Source organism: Homarus americanus, unplaced genomic scaffold, assembly GCF_018991925.1.
Source record: "Homarus americanus isolate GMGI-L3 unplaced genomic scaffold, GMGI_Hamer_2.0 scaffold2539, whole genome shotgun sequence".
Lineage (NCBI taxonomy): Eukaryota > Metazoa > Arthropoda > Malacostraca > Decapoda > Nephropidae > Homarus > Homarus americanus.
In genome coordinates, this window is record NW_024725489.1 from 2,836,356 (window position 1) to 2,861,938 (window position 25,583).

General features: G+C 39.2%; 1 protein-coding gene across 1 annotated transcript; it reads left to right on the forward strand.

The window, feature by feature from the left end:
• Positions 1–2,243: 2,243 nt before the first annotated feature.
• On the forward strand, positions 2,244–20,517 carry LOC121864985 (xaa-Pro aminopeptidase 3-like). Its single transcript, XM_042364236.1, has 7 exons — positions 2,244–2,488; positions 7,851–8,011; positions 8,368–8,520; positions 10,132–10,774; positions 14,738–14,979; positions 17,394–17,514; positions 18,611–20,517. The coding sequence occupies exons 1-7, from the start codon at positions 2,431–2,433 to the stop codon at positions 18,778–18,780; spliced, it is 1,548 nt and encodes a 515-aa protein (XP_042220170.1). The 5' UTR covers positions 2,244–2,430; the 3' UTR covers positions 18,781–20,517.
• The last annotated feature ends 5,066 nt before the right edge of the window (positions 20,518–25,583 follow it).

Here is a 25,583-nt window from a genome sequence, read left to right on the forward strand (position 1 = left end):
GAAATTATATGGTGTAATTTCCTCTGGTGTTCCTGAGGAGCAACAAATTTATACCCAGGAGGCAAGGTCTGAGAGAATTTGCAAGTTGATGCATCTGGGACATGGAACAAAGTTGGACTCGTACTATTAGTAATTAAAAAGTGCTAGTAGTACTAGTTTGAAGTGGTGCCAGTATCCCTAGGTATATGGTGCCAGTAGCCCTGGGTACACAAAGTAGCACCAATACCCATGGGTACACAAAGTAGCACGAGTACCCATGGGTATACAAAGTAGCACCAGTACCCATGGGTACACAAAGTAGCACCAGTACCCATGGGTACACAAAGCACCAATACCCATGGGTACACAAAGTAGCACCAGTAGCCCTGGGTACACTTGCTACAAAGTATCTGCGAGGTGGTGTCTGATGAATGTCAAAATGAACACTGCGACTCCTGTTGTCTCGGTAGGGTTGTCAAAATCCTTCATCTGTTGTCATATTGTACAGCAAAAAAATTTGCGGAGACTTTTTGTAGCAAGTTTACATGAATTACCACCAGTAACCTTGGATACATGAAGTAGCACCAGTAACCTTGGATACATGAAGTAGCACCAGTAACCTTGGATACATGAATTACCACCAGTAACCTTGGATACATGAAGTAGCACCAGTAACCTTGGATACATGAAGTAGCATCAGTAACCTTGGATACATGAAGTAACACCAGTAACCTTGGATACATGAAGTAACATCAGTAGCCTTCAGTACATGAAGTAGCAACAGTAGCCCTGGGTACATGAAGTAGCACCAGTACCCTTGGTTACATGAAGTAGCACCAGTAGCCTTGAGTACATGAAGTAGCACCAGTACCCTTGGTTACATGAAGTAGCACCAGTAGCCTTGGTCACATGAAGTAGTACCAGTACCCTTGGTTACATGAAGTAGCACCAGTACCCTTGGTTACATGAAGTAGCACCAGTACCCTTGGTTACATGAAGTAGCACCAGTACCCTTGGTTACATTAGGTTACATGAAGTAGCACCAGTAGGTTACATGAAGTAGCACCAGTTACATCCAGTAGCTACATGAAGTAGCACCAGTAGTAGGTTACAGTGGTACCAGCACCAGCCATGAAGTAGCACCAGTAACCTTGGATACATGAAGTAGCACCAGTAACCTTGGATACATGAAGTAGCACCAGTACCTTGGTTACATGAAGTAGCACCAGTACCCTTGGTTACATGAAGTAGCACCAGTAACCTTGGATACATGAAGTAGCACCAGTAACCTTGGATACATGAAGTAGCACCAGTACCCTTGGTTACATGAAGTAGCACCAGTAGCCTTGGTTACATGAAGTAGCACCAGTAACATTGGATACATGAAGTAGCACCAGTAACCTTGGATACATGAAGTAGCACCAGTACCCTTGGTTACATGAAGTAGCACCAGTAGCCTTGGTTACATGAAGTAGCACCAGTAACCTTGGATACATGAAGTAGCACCAGTAACCTTGGATACATGAAGTAGCACCAGTACCCTTGGTTACATGAAGTAGCACCAGTAGCCCTGATACATTCCCTTCTATTTCACTTTCCCCAGTCCACCGCCGAGATTTGTCCCCGGAACTTTACCAAGTCTGAGACTCTGGATCCGCCAGGCAGGAGTTGTAGACCTTTAGTGGGGTGTTCACTACAAGCTCATTCAAGACCAAACAATAGTCCAACACTGGCGCAGTTACAGATACATTCATTTCTGGAACCAGTACATGCCTTGTGCTTTCCAACAGTGTGTAACAGAGACGTCACCAACTACCCAAGCGGTTAACAGAATTTATAACAAGCCGATCTTCCTACAACCCTTTAACCCTAGATAGTTTGTGGGGTCCAAAAAATGATATTCGGGAGATGACTGGACAAACAGTAAGATCAGAATCAGGTTAATTGTAAGGAAGTTTGATACAAGAATATTTCCTTTTGTAAAATATGTTAGATTGGATGTTTATATTCCCCAAATATTTCTAGAAATAAATATCAAGCGATCATATGAATATGCAAACATCTCCTTGTTTTGCTGACCAGACCCTCATTTTCGTAGCATGATTTAATATGGAATGATTTTTTTTATTTAATATTGATGGGATAACTGAAGCAGGGAAGATACTGTTACAACTGTCGGAACGGTTGAGACTTTTACTGTCTCGTGGGAACCGACATTATACTCCATAATATTTTGCTCTACCTTAAGAGACGAGTATTTGTTACAGTTACTTTGCTGCTATTATGATTAAGCTTTGAAATCTCACAATAAAGCGTATCTTTTACACACAATTAAAAACTACAGGCGATTTATTATACCCGAAGTCTGAGGTAAGTTGGCCAACCCACAGGGAGTCGGACCCATAGTCCCAGGCCCAGCAGTCCAGCAGCTGATCACCAAAACAAACCACCATGGAGGCGATGAGGACGTCTTTACTCTCGTGTATCAGGTCGAAAATAAGTCTCTATGGTATGGTGATGAGTTTCGTTTTATAAGTGAGGTGAAATCTTTGATTGTGTGCAAATGGTGTTGTAATTGAATTCGTAATATAGTGCTTAAGACTGTATGAGTGTGATGGTCAAGGTCCATTCTGATTGTTTTAACAATACTGTAGCTAGTTTACTTAATGAGGTCTCGGGTGTCACACATTTATTTATATATAGGGTAAAGGTGTAGTTTAGGGCTAACACCAGAAGGAGTTTGTAGAAATCGTTGAAAATTTTTCTGCACTAATAGCATACAAATAAGCACAGAAATGGAAGGACAATGCATTGAACCTAATAGAACCTGACCTAACATACCTTTAGGTTGGGTATGTTTGGTCAGGGGGGGGTGGGGGGGCACGGACGTATATTTGATCGGACGTTGTTCGGTCAGACGTTAACCAGCGCATGACTGTACTTCAATTATGTTAAATAATTGTTAAAATGACTAAGAATTTTAATATAAGACTTAAAATTATTGAATAGTACAAACTTCTTGATATTTACTGTATTGGCGGACTCATACAACAGCTAGTGAGCAAGCGAAAACAAGTTGAGGGGCGCTCGTAAGGAATTCGTTAATTGAGGGATTGCTCGTTAAACGAAGTGAAGAATCTTATGGAAGGTACTGTAATTCGTTAACCGAGGGATCACTGTACGTTTATTAGCTACACGAACTGGGCGACTGCTCTCGCGTCCACAAAAGACTTAAAATTACACCATATCATTGTAAGGTCTTGTTGTTTGATATGCCAGGGTATCTGAAGGGTGGAACCCCACTGCTAGGAAGTTAGGTAAGGTTAGGTAGATTTCTTAGGTGAAGTTGGTGAGGTCTTCTCATAATGCTTCCGTTTCTTTTTAACACATATGCCTAAACTACGACAGTGTCCACTATAAAACACAGTGAAATTGCAGTGTTTTTAAATTCGCTTTCTATGAAAACTCAGTGGCGGGTCAGTCAGTAATTACCCACATATTTGTTTTTGTTTTTTTTATCCTCTTCTCCATTGATCGGCTTGTTAACTGCTTGGGCAATCGGTCACATCTCTGTTAGGCACTGCTGACAAGTACTGGGCATGCACTGGCTCCTGAATATATCTGAACCTGCTCCAGTGTTGGTCAAGTCTTAGAAGGCTCTCTGGCAGATTGTTCCAAGAATTCACAATTATCACTCCTTGAGAGGCTGATGTCTGCCAGCTCCAGGTATGTGCACTCAACTGAGGAGTACCCTCTGAGATGCTTATACACTTCAATTAAGTCACCCCTTGCCCGTCTGTATAATAATCTAGTCAGTTCCAGGCGTTCTAATCTCTGGGTAGCTGAGGTGCTGTAGTGCAAGCACCAGTCTGGTGGCCCTCCTTTGGACATTTTCAACCAACTGACAGTCTCTAGCATATTTTGGGGACCAAACGGGGTGACAGTACTCCAGGCGAGAATTCTTCACCAACTTTCCTTGGGATGAATGTTGCTTTTCCACTCGGGATGCCTCGGTATGTGCTGACAGCATTGCTGGAGTTATACAGGGTGGTATAAGTGCATTTATCCCATCTTCTACCAAAACTTTCACATTACAATCATGGTTTGATTGCTCATGCTCTCTTGCATGCAGGGTGAGAGATAGGGCACATCGAGCTATGAAACCATCTCCTCCTATTACCCACACCTCTTTCATTACTTCTAGGATTCGTTGTAAGGCTATTCTTCGAAGGGCCAAGCGGAATTTTTTAGAAAGAAAGATCGCTGTCCTGACTAATTCTTCCTCTAATAAATTGTTCTGGTCCTTAACCAAAAACATCTGTAACAACCTCTGCACTCCCTCTTTTCCTCCTCTCTTCCGATCTGATAACTTTATAGCCAACTCTCCCCCTGACAAAGCCAATCTCTCTGGCACCTTATTCTCCTCTAATTCCACCTTAGACAATTCCCACTTTATCCCTCCTACCCCTGCTCCTCCTACTGAACCTATGCACTTTCTTATAATCTCCACTTGCTGGGTTTGCGGTGTGTTATCCAGGTTGGATGTGAGTAAGGCGCAAGGACCGGACGGAATACCCCCTCGTGTTCTGAGAGAGTGTGCTGAAGCTCTGGCCTCTGTGCTTGCTCGCCTCTTTTGCCTCTGCCTCAAAACCCAAACTTTTCCTTCTTCTTGGAAGCATGCCTTGGTTCAGCCCATCCCGAAGAAGGGTGACCATTCTAATCCTTCTAACTGTCGTCCCATTGCCCTAACTTCATCCCTCTCTAAGATTTTCAGAACTATCTTGAACTCCCATTTTCTCCGTCACCTTGAACGCCATTCTCTTTTGTCGGATCACCAGTATGGCTTTCGCCAGGCGAGATCTACTGGTGATCTGCTCTCCTATTGCACTCGTCTTTGGTCATCCTCTCTTAGGGATTATGGGGAAACTTTCATCATGGCCCTTGACATCTCCAAAGCATTTGACAGGGTATGGCATAAATCTTTGCTTTCTAAACTTCCCTCTTATGGTTTCTCTCCCCCACTTTGTTTTCTAATCTCTAGCTTCCTTGAGAACCGATCCATGGCAGTTGTTGTCGAGGGATCGCTCTTTCTCTATCAATAGTGGTGTTCCACAGGGTTCTGTACTTTCACCTACTCTCATCCTTATTTTTATCAATAATATAATTTACTTCACACCAAAACTAATTCTATCCATTCTTACGCTGATGATTCTACTCTTCACTCTTCTTCACATTTTCCCCTTCCTCCTAACTCTTAAACTAGATCTGTTTCTAGAGCTTATATCATTACTTCTATCAATGCAGATATGTGCAGCATCTCTGAATGGGGAGGTACAAACTTGGTAAAATTCTATAGTAATAAAACTCAGTATTTACCAATTACACTTTCTAAATAAGATGATTTCCCACCAATTACATTTCAGGACGCTATCATTCTGTCAAATTCTGAAATAAATATGCTAGGCCTCACCATTTCCTCCAATATGTCCTGGAAATCACACATCCGTAACATAGCTAAAACCGGCTTTCTTCTCTATTTTTAATTTCTTTCTGTTCTTATTTTTTCGCCCCCCCAGGCCCCGTTGTGGGTCATTTGACCTGTGCCCGTCTAGATATCTGGACAACCTTCTTATAAGACCTACAATAAAATGACATTTACAAATTCCTGATGAAAAGCTATGAATCATCGTTTCATTGGTATTGTGGAAGGTGTAATATTTTGGCAGCGAAAGTGCTAAGTGCTAAGTTAGCTTGGCCATTCTATGGACCAGCTAGCTAACTTGTGTAAAAAACTTATCAGTGTTTGGAAAATTATTAATCACATTTATTGAAGCCTTGTATGTACTGTTTAACCAAATATATGTTGGATAATCCCACGTTGGACAAGACCTTACTGTATTTAAGTCACCCAATTTAGACTTGACAATAAGATGGGATTTCAGGATTCAATTGTTATTTCTGAGATTTCTTTACAGTACATTGTAGGGGTATCGAGATATTAATGTTGTCTAGCACTCAGGATGGAAGGAAACTCTAATGTGGTTTTCTTGTATAATATATAAGTTATATGATAGACAGTCTGGTGCTGGAGGTGCCGTGTGGTGAGGGGCTGCTTGGTAGAGACGTGCGGTGAGTAACTTGTTGAAGGAGGTAGATGTGCAGGAGCTTCGTTAGAGAAGATGTTGCCTGTTGCTGGCCTCCTGGTTGAATGAAATGTTAACAGCGTGGAGCTTGCTGGAGGAGATGTTGCTTGTTCAGGAAGATGGGCCAGAATGAGAGTTGGTTGGTGAGGAAGCTCAGGGAAGGACATGCTCGCTGGCGGGAGCGAGGACCGCCAGGCAGGCGGAGGAGAGGCGAGGGTCGCCAGGCAGCGGCAGAGGAGGAGGTGTTGCTTGTTCAAGAAGATTGGTCAGAGTGAATCTCAAGGGAGAGACAGAGCTTATATACCCCGCAGCAGCCACTATGAGTCATGGTGGGAAAACCCGAGAAGTAGCCGGTGAATAGTTTCGTTGCTAAGATACGGTAACATCTGGTTGGTTGCTAGGGAAGGCGGCACATTGGAATGTGATAGCAGGTGGTGGGCTGCTACGCAGTTAGTTTGTAGGGGAGACGTCCACTACAATACTCCCCCTCCCCTCCAGGCGGTGTAGGAGACTTGTTGATTGTAGAGTTGCTTAGCACATGTGAGGAAGACCGGGCGGTGCATGCCTCATGTGAGACAACGGCGATGGCGTGATGAGCCGATCGCTGAAATACAACTGTCTAGATACACACTATCTGTGGGAGAAGGGAGAAAAAGGGTGTGTGGAGGCGATGAATGTTGTGCTTCCCTCACGACAGGTACAGGGTCGTCAGATGCGCCTGCTGGGGTGTGTGTGGGCCTGGATCAGGAGCAAGGGCTGGGTCAGCAGAAGCGGGTTAGGGCTCGTGACAGCAGCTGGGTCCACGACAGCAGCAGGGTGCAGGACATTAGCAGGGAGTACCTGAGGGAGAAAAGAGGGGGTGTGGAGGCGATGGATGTTGTGTGCTTCCCTCACGGCAGGTACTGCTGGGCCGGGGTCGGCGTCTGAGGCAGGACGGGTGTGCTGGGGTCGTCAGAATGTGGTGCTTGGGGCAGGAAGAGGAGCCGGTGTCTGCTTGAAGACAGGGAGCGTGATCAGTGTCTCCTCCATCCTGTGTGAGTGCTTATCTCCGGGAGTCACCATTGTAGGGGTATCGAGATATTAATGTTGTCTAGCACTCAGGATGGAAGGAAACTCTAATGTGGTTTTCTTGTATAATATATAAGTTATATGATAGACAGTCTGGTGCTGGAGGTGCCGTGTGGTGAGGGGCTGCTTGGTAGAGACGTGCGGTGAGTAACTTGTTGAAGGAGGTAGATGTGCAGGAGCTTCGTTAGAGAAGATGTTGCCTGTTGCTGGCCTCCTGGTTGAATGAAATGTTAACAGCGTGGAGCTTGCTGGAGGAGATGTTGCTTGTTCAGGAAGATGGGCCAGAATGAGAGTTGGTTGGTGAGGAAGCTCAGGGAAGGACATGCTCGCTGGCGGGAGCGAGGACCGCCAGGCAGGCGGAGGAGAGGCGAGGGTCGCCAGGCAGCGGCAGAGGAGGAGGTGTTGCTTGTTCAAGAAGATTGGTCAGAGTGAATCTCAAGGGAGAGACAGAGCTTATATACCCCGCAGCAGCCGCTATGAGTCATGGTGGGAAAACCCGAGAAGTAGCCGGTGAATAGTTTCGTTGCTAAGATACGGTAACATCTGGTTGGTTGCTAGGGAAGGCGGCACATTGGAATGTGATAGCAGTGGTGGGCTGCTACGCAGTTAGTTTGTAGGGGAGACGTCCACTACAAAATTTCTCACTTCATTATTTTACAGGTATCTCTGTGGTAAAGCAACGAATGTGTCATTCCGTAAGTCAGATTGGGGAACAGAAACAAGAGGTATCAAGACTTACTAAAGTGGAACAACCACCACTACTCATCCGCACAGGACAACCCACGCCTCACACACACCCTCACCTCGTCCAACCTGGCGAGGTCATTATTAATTGTTAACTTTAATGTTAAGGATATTGTACAGCTGCCACAGTGATAATGATATTCTTTACATCCTGTTATTGTCAATAAATGAATCCTTTTACACCATCATAACTTTATGTTAGCAAGAATACTGTTTGACTTGAGAATAGATTCAGTGATACTAAAGATATAACTTATATATATTTATGCTTAATTGGTAAAAAGATAGTAATGCAGGTTTAGTTATCTTGTATTTAGCCTAATTTTATTTTATGAAAAGGGATTGCATAGCTAATAGAGCTTTCAGCATGCACTTGCACCTATTGTGTTCTAGTCATGCCAAACCATGATCACAGAGTAAATTTGTATTTCAGGTCACATATGGCATCTCTCGTGGGGAGTATAGTGAACGTCGACACAAGCTGATGGAGAGTCTGGGGAAGGAAGAAGGTAAACACCATGTTGTCATTCTTCCTGCCACTCCCAAGAGATACATGATAGACAAGATTCCTTACCTGTACAGACAGGTAAGTGCTACATTATTTTTGAGTCATTGTGGCCTTGTTTTTATGATGGAGCTCTTAGATTGTGCTGAATTTATATATTTTCATATAAATATAGTCTTGAATGTCTATGTAAGATTGTAAGATATGAGTTTCTTGAATTATTTGAGTACACAGTACTGTATGTGAATATTGATGTTGATGTGTTAACTCTGGTTTGGTGTTTTAATCACTTGTATGATATGTATGCCACAAGACTTTACTCCTATGTTTGACATGGTCTGGTGAAAGTAAACATGGTTTCTATATATGAGATGGCCCTCTGGGGACGTTGTGGATACAGTATCCTTGAATACTAAACCTTCATTAAACAAGGGAGGCGGAGTGGCTGGCACTTATCTTGTCCGCCTTCATATAGCCAACTGTAAAATTAAGTACCCATTCACAGGACGACAGACTAAGGCACACCCTGGGCACTAGTTTGTGATCCTTAGGTCTTGAAAGAATTTATCACTATACAGTACTCTATATAAGTCATCAAAAGGGGTTAAACTTGAAATTTACAATATTTTATTTGCCTGATGACTTATTTTTTACTTTCATTTACTGTATTTTGTCATTCTATTTCTTCTTTTCTCTGAAATTAAGTGATTTTAGATGTATATGATATAGTGGGATTTTAAACATTGTTCTGTGAGTACAGTATGCACATAGCATGTGTTCCGACGTACGTACAAATCTGACTTAAAAACCCAGGGACCCTCTGTATAGAATAACCTTCCTGAACAAGTGAGCAGGTGGTCTCATCTATGAGTACGAGTACGAAGTCTTAGTTAAGAGGTGAAAGAAGATTATTAGGGGTTGAGGGAAAAGTGGTGAAACTGAAATACAGCAGGAGTAGAAAGAATCTGGGCTCAACCAGATAGCTTCATCTTTCTTATTGGTGTTTTATCTTTGTTCTGCTCCCTTGGGTCGTCAGACCTTTGTATTAATATTGGTTTATTTATATAATGCTGCTTATTATTATTATTTCTCATCTATGAGACGAAAGCCTGAGTATATGTAGTAGCCCCACTAGCCCTCCTGATTCAGTAATGATTGTTGTCCAGCACCTGGAGGAAGAACTGGATACTATGCACAACCTTGGTGCCTTTATGCAGAATCCTCATAAATTAATAAAAATTTTAAACCCAGTTAGTCATGTCAATGCTGTGAGCTAAGTTCATCCATTTGTTGCCAACCCACAAATTGTAGGGAAGGTAAAAAGTACATAGCTACACTTTTTTCTCAAGTTTTTGTTTTCATATTAAAGGTAGTCCATGAAGAATAAAACTGTTTGAATTGGGCACATATGGAAGCTTGTGTCAAATCTTTATGGGAAATGTATGTTATGAATTTCTCGTTATGATGTACAGTTTGGGATTTATTATTAGCTTAAAAGAAAAGATTCACAGCTCTAAAATCATCTTTTATGGCAAAGATGCAACCCATTGTATGTAGCAGAATGGGCATGATGCTTAATGTGGGTTTACCTTGAGTCTAATTATTTTAGTCTGCTTTGGGAGGTTGACAATTGGGACTATTGACAGTGATTGTCAGCATAGTAATATGAATGATGAAAGCTTTAATTTTCAGGACACTGACATGCTCTATATGTCAGGATGCTTGGAGCCTAATTGTGTTCTTATGCTACACACACTGCCAGGCAAGAGGGCTCCACTTCATAAATCTGTAATGTTCACCCCTCATCATGAACCTAGTCAAGAATTATGGGATGGCCCACGCACTGGCCCCTCAAATGCCCCAGATGTCTGGGGTGTAGATGCTGGGCTACCACTCGGTGAACTTACACGTTATCTTGGTCATCTTGAATCTGATCTAACCTCTCCTACCTTATGGTATCACTCTCAGGGTGCACCCAACCCAGAAATCCAACGCCAGTTGCAAGGTTGGTTGCTTGGTGGTAGACAAGGAGGAATGGAATCACCAAAATCTCATCTCCATAAACTTCGATTTGTCAAATCTCCTGCAGAAATAGAATTGATGAGAAGAGCTTGCAGAATAAGTGGAGAATCCATAGCAGCCACTATGCGAGCTACAAGAGCTCCTGTAATGGAACACCAGTTATTTGCTATAGTGGATTACCAGAGTAGAATGAGAGGAGCAGATTACTTGGCTTATCCTCCTGTTGTTGCTGGTGGTCCCAGGGCAAATATAATCCATTACATTAATAACAATCAAATCATTAATCCTGGGGAAATGGTGTTGATGGATGCAGGTCAGTAGTCCTTGACAGTAGTGCATGTAACTATTTTTTGTTTGTAAACTAAAAAAAAATTGTCATGTAATTAAGTTGTTATGATGAGTACAAAAATTATTGAGGAATAAGCTGTGAGTATACAAGGGAAAGTGTATTGCAATTATTGTTGAAAGAATTGTCATAAAAGCAGAGAGTATATTGGGGGAAGAGCAGAGTGGGTTTAGTAAGGGATGAGAATATGTTTCAAGAGTTTGTATTAACCCTTAAGCCCCGGGTTAGGGTGTCGCTGGCAGTACCCCTCACCCGGGGGTAAATCGAGAAAAATCAACTTTTCCAAAGGCAATTTTTTACCTTTTTAAATGGTAAAGCAATCAAAGAGGAGTAGAGAAAAAAATATATATTGATCCTCTAGAAACTTCCCTGGCAGTGCTGAGGGAGGGAGATAAGGGGACAGTGTTGTCTTGACAGCTGACGCTCATGGTCACCTACGCACTTAGTAGCTATTTTTAGCTTGCCTTTGCGTCCAAGATAGCCAGTAATGCATATATTTACTGATCATAATACTTATTTGATATACATGTACAGTACTGTAAATAATTCATTTAGAATATTTTTTTTTTTTGCATTATTTTTCATAAAAAGTGCTTGGCAACACACACGCAGTCTGTCGCCAGCCTGTCTGGCTGTCTTTGTGTTTGGTAGAGCAAGTAATGCATCAAATAATAATAATTCCACAAATAAATACATTTATAACATAATCATAGCATTATTTTCCAGTAATACTACATTACAATACAACTACCTACTGTACAGTTACTCCTCGACTTACGACCTATTTGACATACGACCACCCGGACATACGATCGCCTCAGTCGTACCAAAAAAATTTCCAATTACGTATTTTCGAGTCCCGACGTTAGTGATCGTGCTGTGTACTGACAAAATTTTCGTTTGTAATTCTCTTTAAAATGGCTGGCAAGCTTAAAAGTGAGAGTTTTGTGGTGCTGAGAAGAAAAAGAGACACCCAATTTAGATTTTCTATGTATTATTTTCGCATTTTCGACTTACGACCAATTTGACTTACGACCTGGACCGTCGTAAGTCGGGGACTGCCTGTGTGCTACTTTTAGCAATATTACTTTGATACAACATGATAAAATGGACAAACAATAAAAATGAAACAAACAAAAGTAGATAATTGTGTTCAGGAAGCTTCCCTGTGGCTGAGTGTGTGGTGTGACAGGCAAATAGTCACACTGGAACCTGATAACCTGGGCTGGGCATTTAAACAGTCGTGGGAAAAGGCGAGTGTTCTGGAACGTCACCCGGGGTGCGCCGGCCCGGCGTTCCAGAACGTCAACCGGGGCGTAAGGGTTAAGGAACGTAAAAGAAGACATTTTGGGTAAGGGAAATAAATTGTTTGGAATTCATGGTTCAAGAGATAGGTTATGCTATTAAAACCGATAGAAAAAAGACGAGATATTAAATGTGGCTGGGGTAAATGAGAAATTATTGACTTTTTATAAGGAGAGTGAAGGATGTATCAAAGTATATTGAGAAGGCAAAAGTTGTTAAAGTAGATGTCCATAGTTTTTAAGTATTTTCATGCACAGGGAAGAGTGATGAAAGCATGAGTGCTGGAGAGGGGATTAAGTCTGACAAATAGAAATACAGTACAGGTTATAAATGAGAGGTGAATCAGCTGTTGTTTTCAAATGATACTGTCCTGGTGAATGACTCAGAAGAAAAGTTGAATGTGTTTGTGAATGAGTTTAAGAGGAACGCGTACAAGGAGAATGTTGATAGTGAATATGAAAATAGAAATAAAATGATGGCAATAAGTTGAGAAAGTAGACAAGTGAATAAATGTCAGCTTGAATCAAGATACAGTGGAGGAAATGAGGTATTTAATATACAGTATTACCCCGCTTTACACGGTACCTTGCCAGAAGCGGACTTTCACTTTCTGCGGTGCATCTACTCATATACGCGTGAAGTATAATTTTTTTATTTTTTTATTTAGCTCATAAAATTCATACAAATTACCCGGGCAGAATATAATTTACATTGCTGGAATTCATACAATATGATGATCATTTTGAATATAAACATCATAGATTTTGCATTAGACATACAAATTTTAGATCTAATGTAATAATTTGGTTTACACAAAGCAAGTATTTTATCTTTTGTGCAAAATATATGAAGTTTACATTAAAAATATTCCCTGACCTGCAAGGAATCCAGAAATGTCAATTATATTATCCTAACTTTAGTCTGAGTTATTATTTATTACTAAAATTGTAAATTACTATTTTCTCCCAAAGCTTCTCTGGTAGGGAGGGAAGGTGGGGGGTGGGGGGGAGGAAGGGAGGGACCGACCCAGCTAGGGCCGAGTATTTTGATTGACAGATAGTGTCCTTGAAGAATATTTCTTTGTTTATTAATGAAGATATATGTTTTAGCTCATAAAATTCATACATATTACCCGGCCAGAATATAATTTACATTGCTGGAATTCTTACAATATGATGATCATTTTGAATATAAACATCATGGATTTTGCATTAGACATACAAATTTTAGATCTAATGTAATAATTTGGTTTACACAAAGCAAGTATTTTAACTTTTGTGGAAAATATATGAAGTTACATTCAAAATATTCCCTGACCTGCAAGGAATCCAGAAATGTCAATTATATTATCCTAACTTTAGTCTGAGGTATTATTTATTACTAAACGTTAAAATCTAGTGTTTCACCCAATCATTTCTCAGAGAGGTAGGGCCAGTGAGCTGGGAAGAGGGGGGGGGGATTTGAGTCCATTATTTGAATGGACATTAACCTGGCGACTGTATTTCTCTTAAATATTAATTGTGTGAGCATACCATCATAAAATTTAGATGTTATTTTTACTACAACATAGGTATTGTGTTGGAAAAAGTGGAGTTTGGGGGTCGGGCCAGTCTCTATTGGAATTAATCCCATATGTTCTGTTGTTCACTTTACGCGGTTTTCACTTTTCGCGGTACCCCGTGGGTTCAATTGACCGCGTAAATCGGGGTACAACTGTATCTGGATGTGGACGTTTCAGCTCATGGAATAATTGCCGATGAATTGAATCACAGAGTAGCAAGATGGAAGGGAAAAAAAGTGTATTAAGAAAAATATGGAGAAGAATAAATCAATCAAAGGAGATAGAATTAAGGGATAAAATAGTGGAATATTTGAGTTGATTTTGTTATATGAGAGAAATGTAGACAGGATGCAAAAGGAAGAAACATGTTAGAAGTGACAGAAGTAATGCACAGTCACAAACAAGAGTCCTGTCATCTCTTCTGCTGCTCAACAAACCCCGAGATTCATACAGTTCTTGTGAATTTGAAGCATTTGTGGACAGAATAATATATCAGTGTCTACTATCTCGGATTCACGAATCTGAATCTTGGGGTTCGTGGAGCAGTAGGAGAGGCAACGGGACTTTTGTTTGCAACTGTATTGGAAAATAATATATGGAGTTAATAGGATGCAGGATATAGTAGATGTGGAAATTAAAGTTATGTCAGATAGAGAGGTGAATACAGTTTGTCGAGATGGGATGGACATACTGTATTGAGAAAGAGGAAATGGAGAATTGATGAAAAGAGTACCGGTGTGTAAGTCAAGAGATAGATGGTAGAATGGAGAGGGGGGAAGAAGACCAAAGAGATGAAAGGATGAGGTGAAAGAATGAAGCACTTGAATTGAGAGGGGATAAATATACATATTAATGAAGAAGTTAAAATAGTTGAAGTAAATAGATGAAGACAAGTGAGCAGTACAGTACTCTTAACTCTGGCCACCCTACAACATAACAGGAGAGTGTTAGCAAGTCTTAAGAAATATTGTCTACTCCACCATTGTTAGTAAATATACGATAGTGTAAGAATTTTATTGAACTTTTATGTTAAAGTTAATTATGAACAATGTACTTGGATACAGGAGGTGAGTTCCGGGGCTACAGTGGTGATGTTACTCGCACCTGGCCTGTCAGTGGGGAGTTTACACCAGCTCAGAGGGATGTGTACGAGGCAGTGCTCGAAGTACAACAAACTGTGATAAATGCCTGTATTCAGCGCCCTACTCTGGACCAGCTGTTCTCTATTATGTGTACTAAGCTTGGTAAAGTGCTACAGGAACTATGTATCCTGCCTCTCAACTTCAATGATGGACAGTTGATGAGAGTGAGTAGCACTATATATACAGTTATATGATTTTAATGAAGAATGAATGTCAAACAAGCACATAGCTGATGTATTTTATTTATGTTTTTGTCAAACAATAATACTTGTGGCAATTACATGTCAAAACATCTAACACTCGTATTTTGATGTGTCAGTGCAACAAATATTGTTTGGATAAAAACAAAAAACAAATATCACCTCTGTGCTTAATTTATTACCTTTCTAATTGCCATCTTGTAGCTATTAAAACCTGCTACTCCTTGTTGACCCAAGACCCTGTCCCATTCAAACTCCACATTCAGCAGTCGATCCTAGTATTTTGTCCAACAATGTCCTTGTTTCTACCTACTACATGCCTTGCTATTCTGTATACCTCACCTCTTGCATCTGCATTATTCAGCATATTCACCAATATTGTACATCCCCTTTATTCTTCTTAGCCTTGTAGATCTCTCCTCTGGCCCTGTGCTTGGCCTCCAGGTTCTCCTTGTTGCCATCCATCGTCTAAGACTTGCACAATCTTTTTTTCTCCTTTGTCACTGTCCACTTCATTATTACACCACCATGTTACTGCCACAGTTAGCAGAACATTCTTTATTTGGCCCAGCCTCTCGCTACACTAACCCTCACACTATTACTGGCCATTTTCACTTTTCTCAACTCAGTATGGTGTGTTTCCCTTCAAATTTCACACTCCTCTTCATGGAACATGCTTGTATATCACTCCCTGCACCTTTTAAGCAACATGCCACTCACAAGCAATATTTTCTTAAAGGCACATTCTTCCCCTGCTCTTACCTTTACACCCCTAACAAGCTTCCTATCTGATTTCTTAACAAATCACCCTGGGTTTTTGTGCCACCGGATCCATACTTATCAGCTTAGTCGACTTCTTAAACAATGTGTTGCATACAACTATTCAGTGCATCCTCAAACTCAAGTATTCTTTATACTGTAACCTTTTCCACCATGCACACCTTCACAACCCACAGTGTGTTCACAAACATGGCTGTTTATGGTCACCAACCAGTAATGCAATTTCCCTTTCGCCAAGCTACGACACTACACACATCAACTTATCCCCATACCTTGCCCTTCTCTTCATCACTTAACCCAGCCTGTGGGCATCTGCAGATATAACAGTCACCAGATTCTTGTGTACCAGTAGCTTCAGAACCATATTTTCATGTGCACTCTTTTCACCTCAAAGTTCTGTACTGTACTTTCTCCTCCCACTTTTTAGTACTGTAATCAAGACCCCTACACCACCTGTCCCAGATTCACTTCCCTTCCAGTAGATTTTGTACCTGTCATCCTTAAGCAGTACTAAATAAATAATGATACAGTAATGATGACTGATGTGTTATGAGGGTTAAGGTTAAACACACTGTATCAGATTCTCATTCAAATTGGGTATGAAATAATCAACAATCCTTTTTTGTTTTTTTGTTATTTATCAGTAAATTCAAAATCTTTTTGGAAGGTGGCAGCTATATAAAGATGCCAAAATGAAATGTTCAGAATTTTTTCTAATCTTTTGCTGTTTAAGTTTGGCCTCATTACAAAATATGACAACTGTATACCGTAGTTTTGTGTTGCCGCTGCAGTTAGTGTTTTGTGGTAGGATAGAACAGGTGTATGGTTTTACTGTTGCCTCACACTTACTCTTATTTTTATGGTACTGTAGTACTTATTTTCCACCAGTATTTTTTAGCAACAAGAGTTTTGTCTGTGTACAATACAGTAAACCCATGTTATATGGGGGGTTAGGTTCCAAGCAATGGTGCGAATCAGCAGAACTGCAAATAGTAACTTATACTATCATAGTGCACTACTGTATATCTATATGTACTGTCTGTGAGAAACTTAAGTCACCCTTACTTACATTTGTATGTGGAAGTTTGGAACTTGATGAAGTGTACTGTAGTACAGCAGCATGATGTGTAGTTACTGAAGTTGAGGGAGATCATCCAGACCCTCAGGCTGGTCATCTGGATCAATGTTGGAAGAGGGTGATGCAGTGGTGGTTGGTGGCTTTGAGCACAACATAAGAGATGTTGCATCGCAGGCAGTGGTTAAGCACAAACAGAGAAGAGGAGACGCTGTAGGCACGTGGGGGTGACATGTAGTGCTCTCACGGAGGCTCGCGAGCTTTCCACCATCTGCTTGCTGCGAATAGTCAAAACTGCTAATTGTGAACCTGCGAATAAGAAGGGTTTACTGTTTTGTGTTTAAAAAATAAATCTTGTGCCTGATCTTTCCAACATATGTGATGTTATTATAGATGTGTCTCTCTTTGTGTTCACTGAAGTAATTAAAAATGTTGCAGACCCTCGCATATTAAAAATATTCTTTTCATAATTGTTTCTAAGGTAATAATTTCAGATTCTTAAATACTATTCCTTTATTCTTAGGCAGCATATGGATTCTGTCCCCACCATGTAAGTCATTATCTTGGAATGGATGTTCATGACACACCTCTGGTTCCAAGAAATCGCCCCCTGAAGCCTGGCTGCATAATTACAGTCGAACCAGGTACAGTAATAATATGATGTATTTGTAGTGTATTGTCAATGCAGTAACCTTCCACATTCATTGACTATAGTAGAATTTCAATGTGGTCTTTGAAAAATTAGAAATCTGGCACTTTTCAAAATTAATGAAACAATTAATGATAGTACAGTGAGTTCTGCTATAACGCGTGTTTTGATAACGCGAATTTGCTCTAACGCGATTTATGAATTCGGAACAATATTTGTATAACGCGATCGCTTGTTTGCTATAACGCGATTTTTGCTTACTATTTCTCCAATTTTGTGGTATTAACTGTGAATATGGTAAAGAAGAATATCTCCAAAAAGCATTCTGATGATAGAATTCCCGGTGATTATCGTAAAAGAAAGGATATAACACTTGAAGAGAAGCTTGATGTTATCAACCTCAAAATCACCCTTCTCCCCCATCAAGTTACATTCATATTTTTTCAAGGTAAAGTGTTAAATTTACTGTATGATTTCATTATTAGATATGAATGTAACATTTATTTAGACTGTGCTATCCTTTGTGTTAGGCTAACTACTAAATTTTTTCGATTTCGAGTAATCTGCACCTAACCCTATTTTCTCCATAAGCCCTGTTATTTCTATTACGCGATTTTCTATAACACGATATTTTACAAGAACACAATTATCGCGTTATAGCAGAACTACCTGTACTGTACATACACTACATATATTGTTGTTGTGTGTCATTCATTTTTGTAAAGTAATTTCCCTGATGGTGGAGTCTTCATGTCTGGATGGTACCTCAACTCTGTCAGAATCAGTTCCTCTCAAATTTGACACACCTATTTCTTGGTGCTGTGCAGGATGTTAGTTTGGATTTATGGGAGATACAAGCTTATAAAAGTTTTCACTTAATAAATTTATTTCCACTTTTATCATAGTACTGTAGTCTTTAGTTGTAGAGAATTATGCTGTGGTTCATTGTGTTGTTTTCAAACAAGAAGATGGAACTACTGTCATGTATATGAAGAAAAAAAATCACATTGTCAAAGGAATTTCATTTGATGTTATGTACACATCTTATGAATACTTACACAAGAATTTGAAGTTTTGCATTTTTATTCCAGGTATATACATAAGTGAAAATAACACAACTGTACCCTCACGCTACCCGGGTTTAGGGGTCAGGCTGGAAGATGACGTACTGATTACTGAAGATGGGGTAGAAGTGTTGAGTAACTCCTGTCCAAAACACCCTGATGAAATAGAGGCTATTGTTGGGGCTGACTACAAGTAATATGATCCTATGTTTAATAAGTATGTGATCAGTTTTATCATTTTTCTTTTTGGTGTGTAATTTTTTGTAATTTGACCATGGTAAGGTTCATTACATTAAGGTTTCACTTGAGCTAAAAGAGGACTAAATTTGTATTAAGTTTACAGGCTATGAATACTGTAGGTGTTTATACCACTGAAAGATAATGAGAACTTAAAAGGTACAAATATAATTTTTTTTCTATGTTTCTAATTTCATTGTCATGAAAAGGACCTTGTCTCTGCTTCATAATGTAGAGCATTTTCACTGTTACTTTCATTTTTCCATTGCTCGTATTGGCTAACAAACTAGTGTGTTGCTTTGTGTCATCATAGAGATGATGTCCTGAACAATTCTTGTTTTGACTCTTACAAGAATAAATCATTTATATAAAAAAAAGATCTTACAAGGTCTCTCCTTTGCCCTTGTAACTATACAGTAGTCTTGTGAATATGAATATTATTTAGTCAAGTAGAATTTATTTTTGTTATACAATACTGTACTGTATTTGCTATCAGTATAAAAATACAAAGTGTACACTTTAACACACAATAGTTTTTATATAATTATAATGAAAGTTAATTTTAAGTCCATAAAATTACAGTATTGTCATCACAAGTTCTTGTTCAGTGGTGAATATTCTAGCTATATTTTAACAGGGCTTTATGAACTTAAGAAAACACTGCCGTCTGTTGGCAGTAGCAGTAAACTGAACTTAGAGGGACAAATCTGGGGTTTTCTTTGTTGATCGATATCAGATTGGATCATGCAGTGTGAACATTTAGATTAATTGCCATTTTCCCAAGTCTGGATTACATCCCTCCATACATGTGCTCCTAGTAGTGGGACTCCTCCATGAAAGGTTGTTCCATTATTTTGATCCCAGGTCTTACACCTAGGAGGAAACTCTTGAGGTGATTATTACAGTAGGGAAGGAGAGACTGAAAGTAAGTTCATGCTGGCCACTAGTGTCAGGTCTCCTGGGTCTAAACAATGTCTTGGTGACTACATTACATGATCTGCCAAATGCTGTGCTCAGCCATAATACAGTATGGGATTTCAGAAGCAATCCTTCATTTTGCTTCTGCAACTTCCACATTAACCACACTCTTTGAAATAACTTTAACTCCTCCAACTAAACTTTTTTCTCACTAAGCAGCAGAAGTGTGCTTGGATATATTAAGAATACGATGTTTGGATTGTCATGTGTGTTGCTGTTAGCTGCCATGTGCTCTTGATTCAGAGAGGTTAGATGGGTCCCATTCCTTCTGAACCCCAGCCTACCTAACTCATCCTATTCTAACCATTAAGATTGTAGTGCATTAGACCTGGGGCCTATTAGGATTGGGCTCTAATCCTAATAGTTAGATTAGGATACACTTGAGCCCTGTAGAACTGGACCCATTTTATGAGTCTCCAGTATTTTATTAGATCCCTTTCAAATTAGATTCAGCTAATCTTATTAATTCTTAAGGGAATTTTTATGTGATCAGAATGACACTTGTTGTAGAGAGTAGTTAAAAAAGAAATGTTTTATATATTTTGTGCCATACCTGTATAATACATGTGCTGTACAGCCTTTTATAACTATCTACCTCTGTATCTTTTATTCTTTTTTTGTATACAGTAGTACGCCGCTTAACGCGGTCAATAAAACCCACAGGGTACCGTGTTAAGTGAAAACCGCGCTAAGTGAACAACAGAACATATGGGATTAATTCCAATAGAAACTGGCCCGACCCCCAAACTCCACTTTTTCCGACACAAAACCTATGTTCTAGTAAAAATAACATCTTAATTTTATGATGGTACATGCACACAATTAATACTTAAGAGAAATACAGTCGCCAAGTTAATGTCCATTCAAATAATGGACTCAACTCCCTCCCCCTCTTCTCACACTACACTCACTGGCTCTTCCCGCTGAGAAATTTTGGGGGAAAACCACTAAATTTTAATAAATAATACCTCAAACTAAAGTTAGGATAATACAATTGACATTGCTGGATTCCTTGTAAGACCAGGAATATTTTGAATATAAATGTCATATATTTTGCACAAAAGATAACATATTTACTCAGAGTAAACATTATATCTAAAATTTGTATGTCTAATGCAAAATCTATGATGTTTATATTCAAAATGATCATCAAATTGTAAGAATTCCAGCAATGTAAATTATATTCTGGCCGGGTAATTTGTATGAATTTTATGAGCTAAAACAAATATCTTCAGTTAATAAAAAAAAAAATATTCTTCACATGAAACAGATGGTTGGTCGGTCCCTCCCCCCCCCACCCCACCAACCGTCCCAACCAGATGTGTGGGAAAACCAGAATATTTACCTTTTTAGTAATAAATAATACCTCAAACTAAAGTTAGGATAATATAATTGACATTGCTGGATTCCTTGTAAGACCAGGAATATTTTGAATACAAATGTCATATATTTTGCACAAAAAATAACATATTTACTCAGAGTAAACATTATATCTAAAATTTGTATGTCTAATGCAAAATCTATGATGTTTATATTCAAAATGATCATCAAATTGTAAGAATTCCAGCAATGTAAATTATATTCTGGCCGGGTAATTTGCATGAATTTTATGAGCTAAAACAGGCAGGCAGGCAGGGTGGCGGGTGGGGCGAATCTAAAAATAGCTTCTCGAGCCGGACACTCTCCGCGTATACGTGGAAAAAACCCGCGTTAAGTGAAAGTTCGGCTCTGGCGAGGCATCGCGTATACGTGAAATCGCGCTAAGCGAAACCGTGTTAAGCGGGGTATTACTGTATTGCACTATTGATTTGTATTATATTTTCTTTAAAAAGGTGGATTTCTTTTAGGCTGCATTTTTTTTAGTGTGTCCTCTTTAGTGTTAGATAACTTTTAACATCTGGTGACTTGGATACAGCCTTCAGAACTCAGTTATGATTCTGCATCATTTTGTTCATATATGGTATCTAGGATATATATTTTTTTTTCATAAGTGATATGTAAATATGTGCAGGTAAAGCAATGGTTGAATTATTTTGTGAGTTATATGACAGTGACTGTTAATTCACAATGGTTCATGTTGTATGTTAGGTAAGGAGAACTAAGAAAGGTCACACTTTTTAGTTAAGCTGAAAGCTACCTTGGGATTGAGCCTAATGAGTATGACACATAAGAACTCCACTGAACACACTCCACTGTGTGTGTGTGTGTGTGTGTGTGTGCGCTCGTGCGTGCACGTGCAATATAGTTAAGCCATATAAACAACAGAATGAGTGAAATTTGGGTAACTTTTAACATCTTTGAATGGAATAAGTGTGCTTGGAAAACAGCAAATTTATGTGCTTAGGAATAACCACTAAGGTAGTATTGCAGTGGTCTCATCTTGTTCATAATATTCAAGGTTAATATGTGGACTGTACACAAATGTACGTACCATACAGGGAATCTGGTGGATGACAAATTGAACAGGACATTTTACAGGCATCCCCAAATTTATGATCTCCCTATCTATGATATTTTGCTTGAATGATGGTAATGTACTAAGACCACTCCCCTATTTATGAAAAAAATAATGCATTACCCGGCCCAAATTGATGACGCATGGAATATGGAGCGCATCTCTCACTGCACTTGTTAGCTGCAGTCTACCCGCATGCCACCATGCAGCCACCCACTGCACTACAGTCCCAAACCTTGTTCCATGGTGATTGCACATGCCTGTGATCGCATAGCTAAACGATTCAGTCAGTATCAGTGTTGTTACTTATCATCGGTGTCTTTTTTTTTTTTTTTTTTTTTTTTCCCCTCACAGTGAGAAGACATCATTACTGTTCACATTGTACTTTGTTTTGGTGACTGTGAAGTGATTTTTGCTGTTTTTTATGTCTATAAAGTGTTTTGCCTCTGTTGTTGTGAACATGATGTGAGCAGTGTCAGCTGCTATCTTTGTTTTTATGTTATCATTGTTCATTTTGTTTTTGTAACAAGAGCTTTTACTGTTTTTTTGACTGAAATGAGCAGTGTAACATTGAAAATGTCTGAGAAGGCCAAGGCACCCAGGAAAACGGTGTCTTTGGAGGTGAAGCTTGACATGTGAAACCTTTCCTGACTCCCCAGTGGCTGTGTGGGAGTCAAGAGTGATGTCAAAACTCCTTCAGAGTCCCCTCAGCCTCGAAGTGGACTTGTGATGACGACCAGTCTTGTTCTTAATGATGTCATGAGTGTTGTTTAATTGTGTAGGAACTTTGTTTTTAGTGATACATGTGGGTGCTAGAATGTATGCTATTGAACCCCATGTTATACTGATCCTGATTTACAATATTTCGACCTGCAATGGATTTTTCAAGAATGTAACCCCATAATAAATATGGGAATACCTGTATACAGTATGTTTACAGGACTGTATCTTACTCCTGAAAGTGAAGTCTTCCACCTTTTATATAAAATCAACTTTTCATAGAGTTCCTTCTCTGTCAGGTGTTCAACAATCTGCTCTATAAAGAAAAGAAGAATTGTGAAACAAAAGAAGCATATTTTAGTCCCCCGCTGATCATTTGTGTATTAAAAATCATCTATGTTCAAATATGATGACAATTGTCACTTATTTTTATAAATAACTGCCACTTGACTCAAGGTATTTTTAAACTACCGAACATAATCATTGACTTTTTACATATTAAGATACTCTCAAAGGTGTATGTTATACACTATAGCAGTGTGTGTGTGTGTATGTGTGAGGCAACCCCTACCACTGAAAGTCATAACTGTTTGTTATATATTTTTTTATGAATTTTTATTGAAAGTATCAGACCAGTATATCCAGAGCTTCATCACTTCCTGGAAATTTATCTCTCATAATTGGGTGGACAAGTAGCACTACTGTTCTACTACTGCACAGGGCTTTCTAATTTTACAGTTTTACTCTGCCAAGTGTTTGTTTAGTTGTCTTGGTACATATGGGGATATAACCAGCTTTTTATTTATTTACCATATTACCACTTATCAGTTTACTAGGCATTGTTATGTGACATTGTTATGATCTTCATTGGCCAGTGTTAGTACAGGAGGAAACTGGAGTACCCGGAGAAAACCTGTGATATTTGGTAGGGTCACACTGCAGCACTCTTTTTTTATTGTGTTCCGGGCTAGGGATTGAACCCATGACACAGTAGTGAGAGACACATGCATTACTGGTATACAGGAGTTCTCATATATTTCTATAAATTTCGTATTTAAAATTTAACTTATCTTTACTGATCATTTCTCATCAAATTTGCATGATTAAAGTTTCAAAGGTATGGTATGTTTGTCTTACATTACAGTAGTAGAGACCAGGCCATCATTTACTTTAAATCAAATAAAAAGAAGAGGTAAACGTTCTTTTTATTTTGCAATGAAATACCGGTAAATGATAACAGTACCAGGTAAATTAAAAGAAAAATGACTGTTGTTGGTACACAGTTGACCATCATCTCACCAAACTGGCAACTTGTGCACCTGAGTCCCCTTGATGAGGTCAGTGCTGTAGTCAGATATTGTTACAGTGTTTGAAGGTTTATAGATGCACTATACTCTTGATTTAACGGAATCCGATATAACAAACTCACGATTTAGTGGAAGGAATTTTTTCCGTTATTTTTCGCTCGATTTTGTGAACTAGTTTGCTAAATCGAGATTAATTCTGTTAATACGCTCACACCTACGGAGATGCCTCAGACACATGATATGTACATAGAACCATTAGAAACATTATTCATGGCTTACCTTAAACTAGGGGGTTCGGTGTTTGTTTTCAAATTTTTTCTATTATTTCAAAACTTTATCCAATTGATAGTTGCTCTCTTTTGACTTTCACCCTCACACCATTTTCTTTCTGAGACTTCTGAGAGACTTTCGGCATGATGTCTGAGCACAGTAGTTAGTTGATCGAGAGGTGGCGGCAGGAGACAGACTGAGTGGGTTTAAATGAACCCCACGTGCCAAGTGGCGCATTTGGCTTGAAATTTAATGGAATCATGGTTGATTTAATGAACTAGTTCGCTAAATGGAACAAAAATAACGGAAATTTCGATTTAACAGAAAGGGGTGGCTCGAATTAGATTGTTAAATCAAGAAAATACTGTAATTAGTTTAATAGTGCACAACTGTTCAGCAGAGTTTACCTATAAATTCTCATTCATCAGTGCATATGCCAAAACACTGCAGGAACTACTGTAATGGGAGGAAAACAGGGTGAACATAGTCAAAAGAAAAAGAGATAGACTTGTCTATTTTCACTTTATTTTCTTATGTTACACTTTCCACATTATTGTAGCAATGTTCTATATTTAGTTTTTAAGCAATATTCAGTACTACGCATGACCTCTATAAGATGATTTTGCTCAGTAGATTACAGAACTAAACTGAACATCTACAAATCACAAAGCACCAAGCTGCAATTTGTCCTTGCTGAGGAAACGGCCTCACCACTGAGCTTACAGTAATTCAATATGGTGTTAATTTTATCAGAATATAAATACTGTACCAAAGAATCCTCATACTGGTCTTACAATGATCTGGATATGTAGATGTCCAGGAACTCCGCATACTGTACTGTACTACAGTACATTTTGTAATTTCATAAAGTTTGTTAAAATTAAGGATACAGTACTGTACTGTATTTTATTTTTATACCAATGTATTGGTATAAAATGTGGTCCTGTATAAGGTTATGCCCCACCAAATAAAGAGCATATTACACTTACCAGTAAATATTGTCTGTTGGTGTGTTTATTATATATTTGACTTT

Excerpts from the sequence above, each read along its gene's own strand:
- LOC121864985 (XM_042364236.1), top strand. The coding sequence starts at position 2,431 with ATGGAGGCGATGAGGACGTCTTTACTCTCGTGTATCAGGTCGAAAATA. Across the intron at positions 2,489-7,850 it reads GTCGAAAATAAGTCTCTATG|GTATCTCTGTGGTAAAGCAA; the intron begins GTATGGTGATGA and ends ATTATTTTACAG. Across the intron at positions 14,980-17,393 it reads ATGATGGACAGTTGATGAGA|GCAGCATATGGATTCTGTCC; the intron begins GTGAGTAGCACT and ends CTTTATTCTTAG.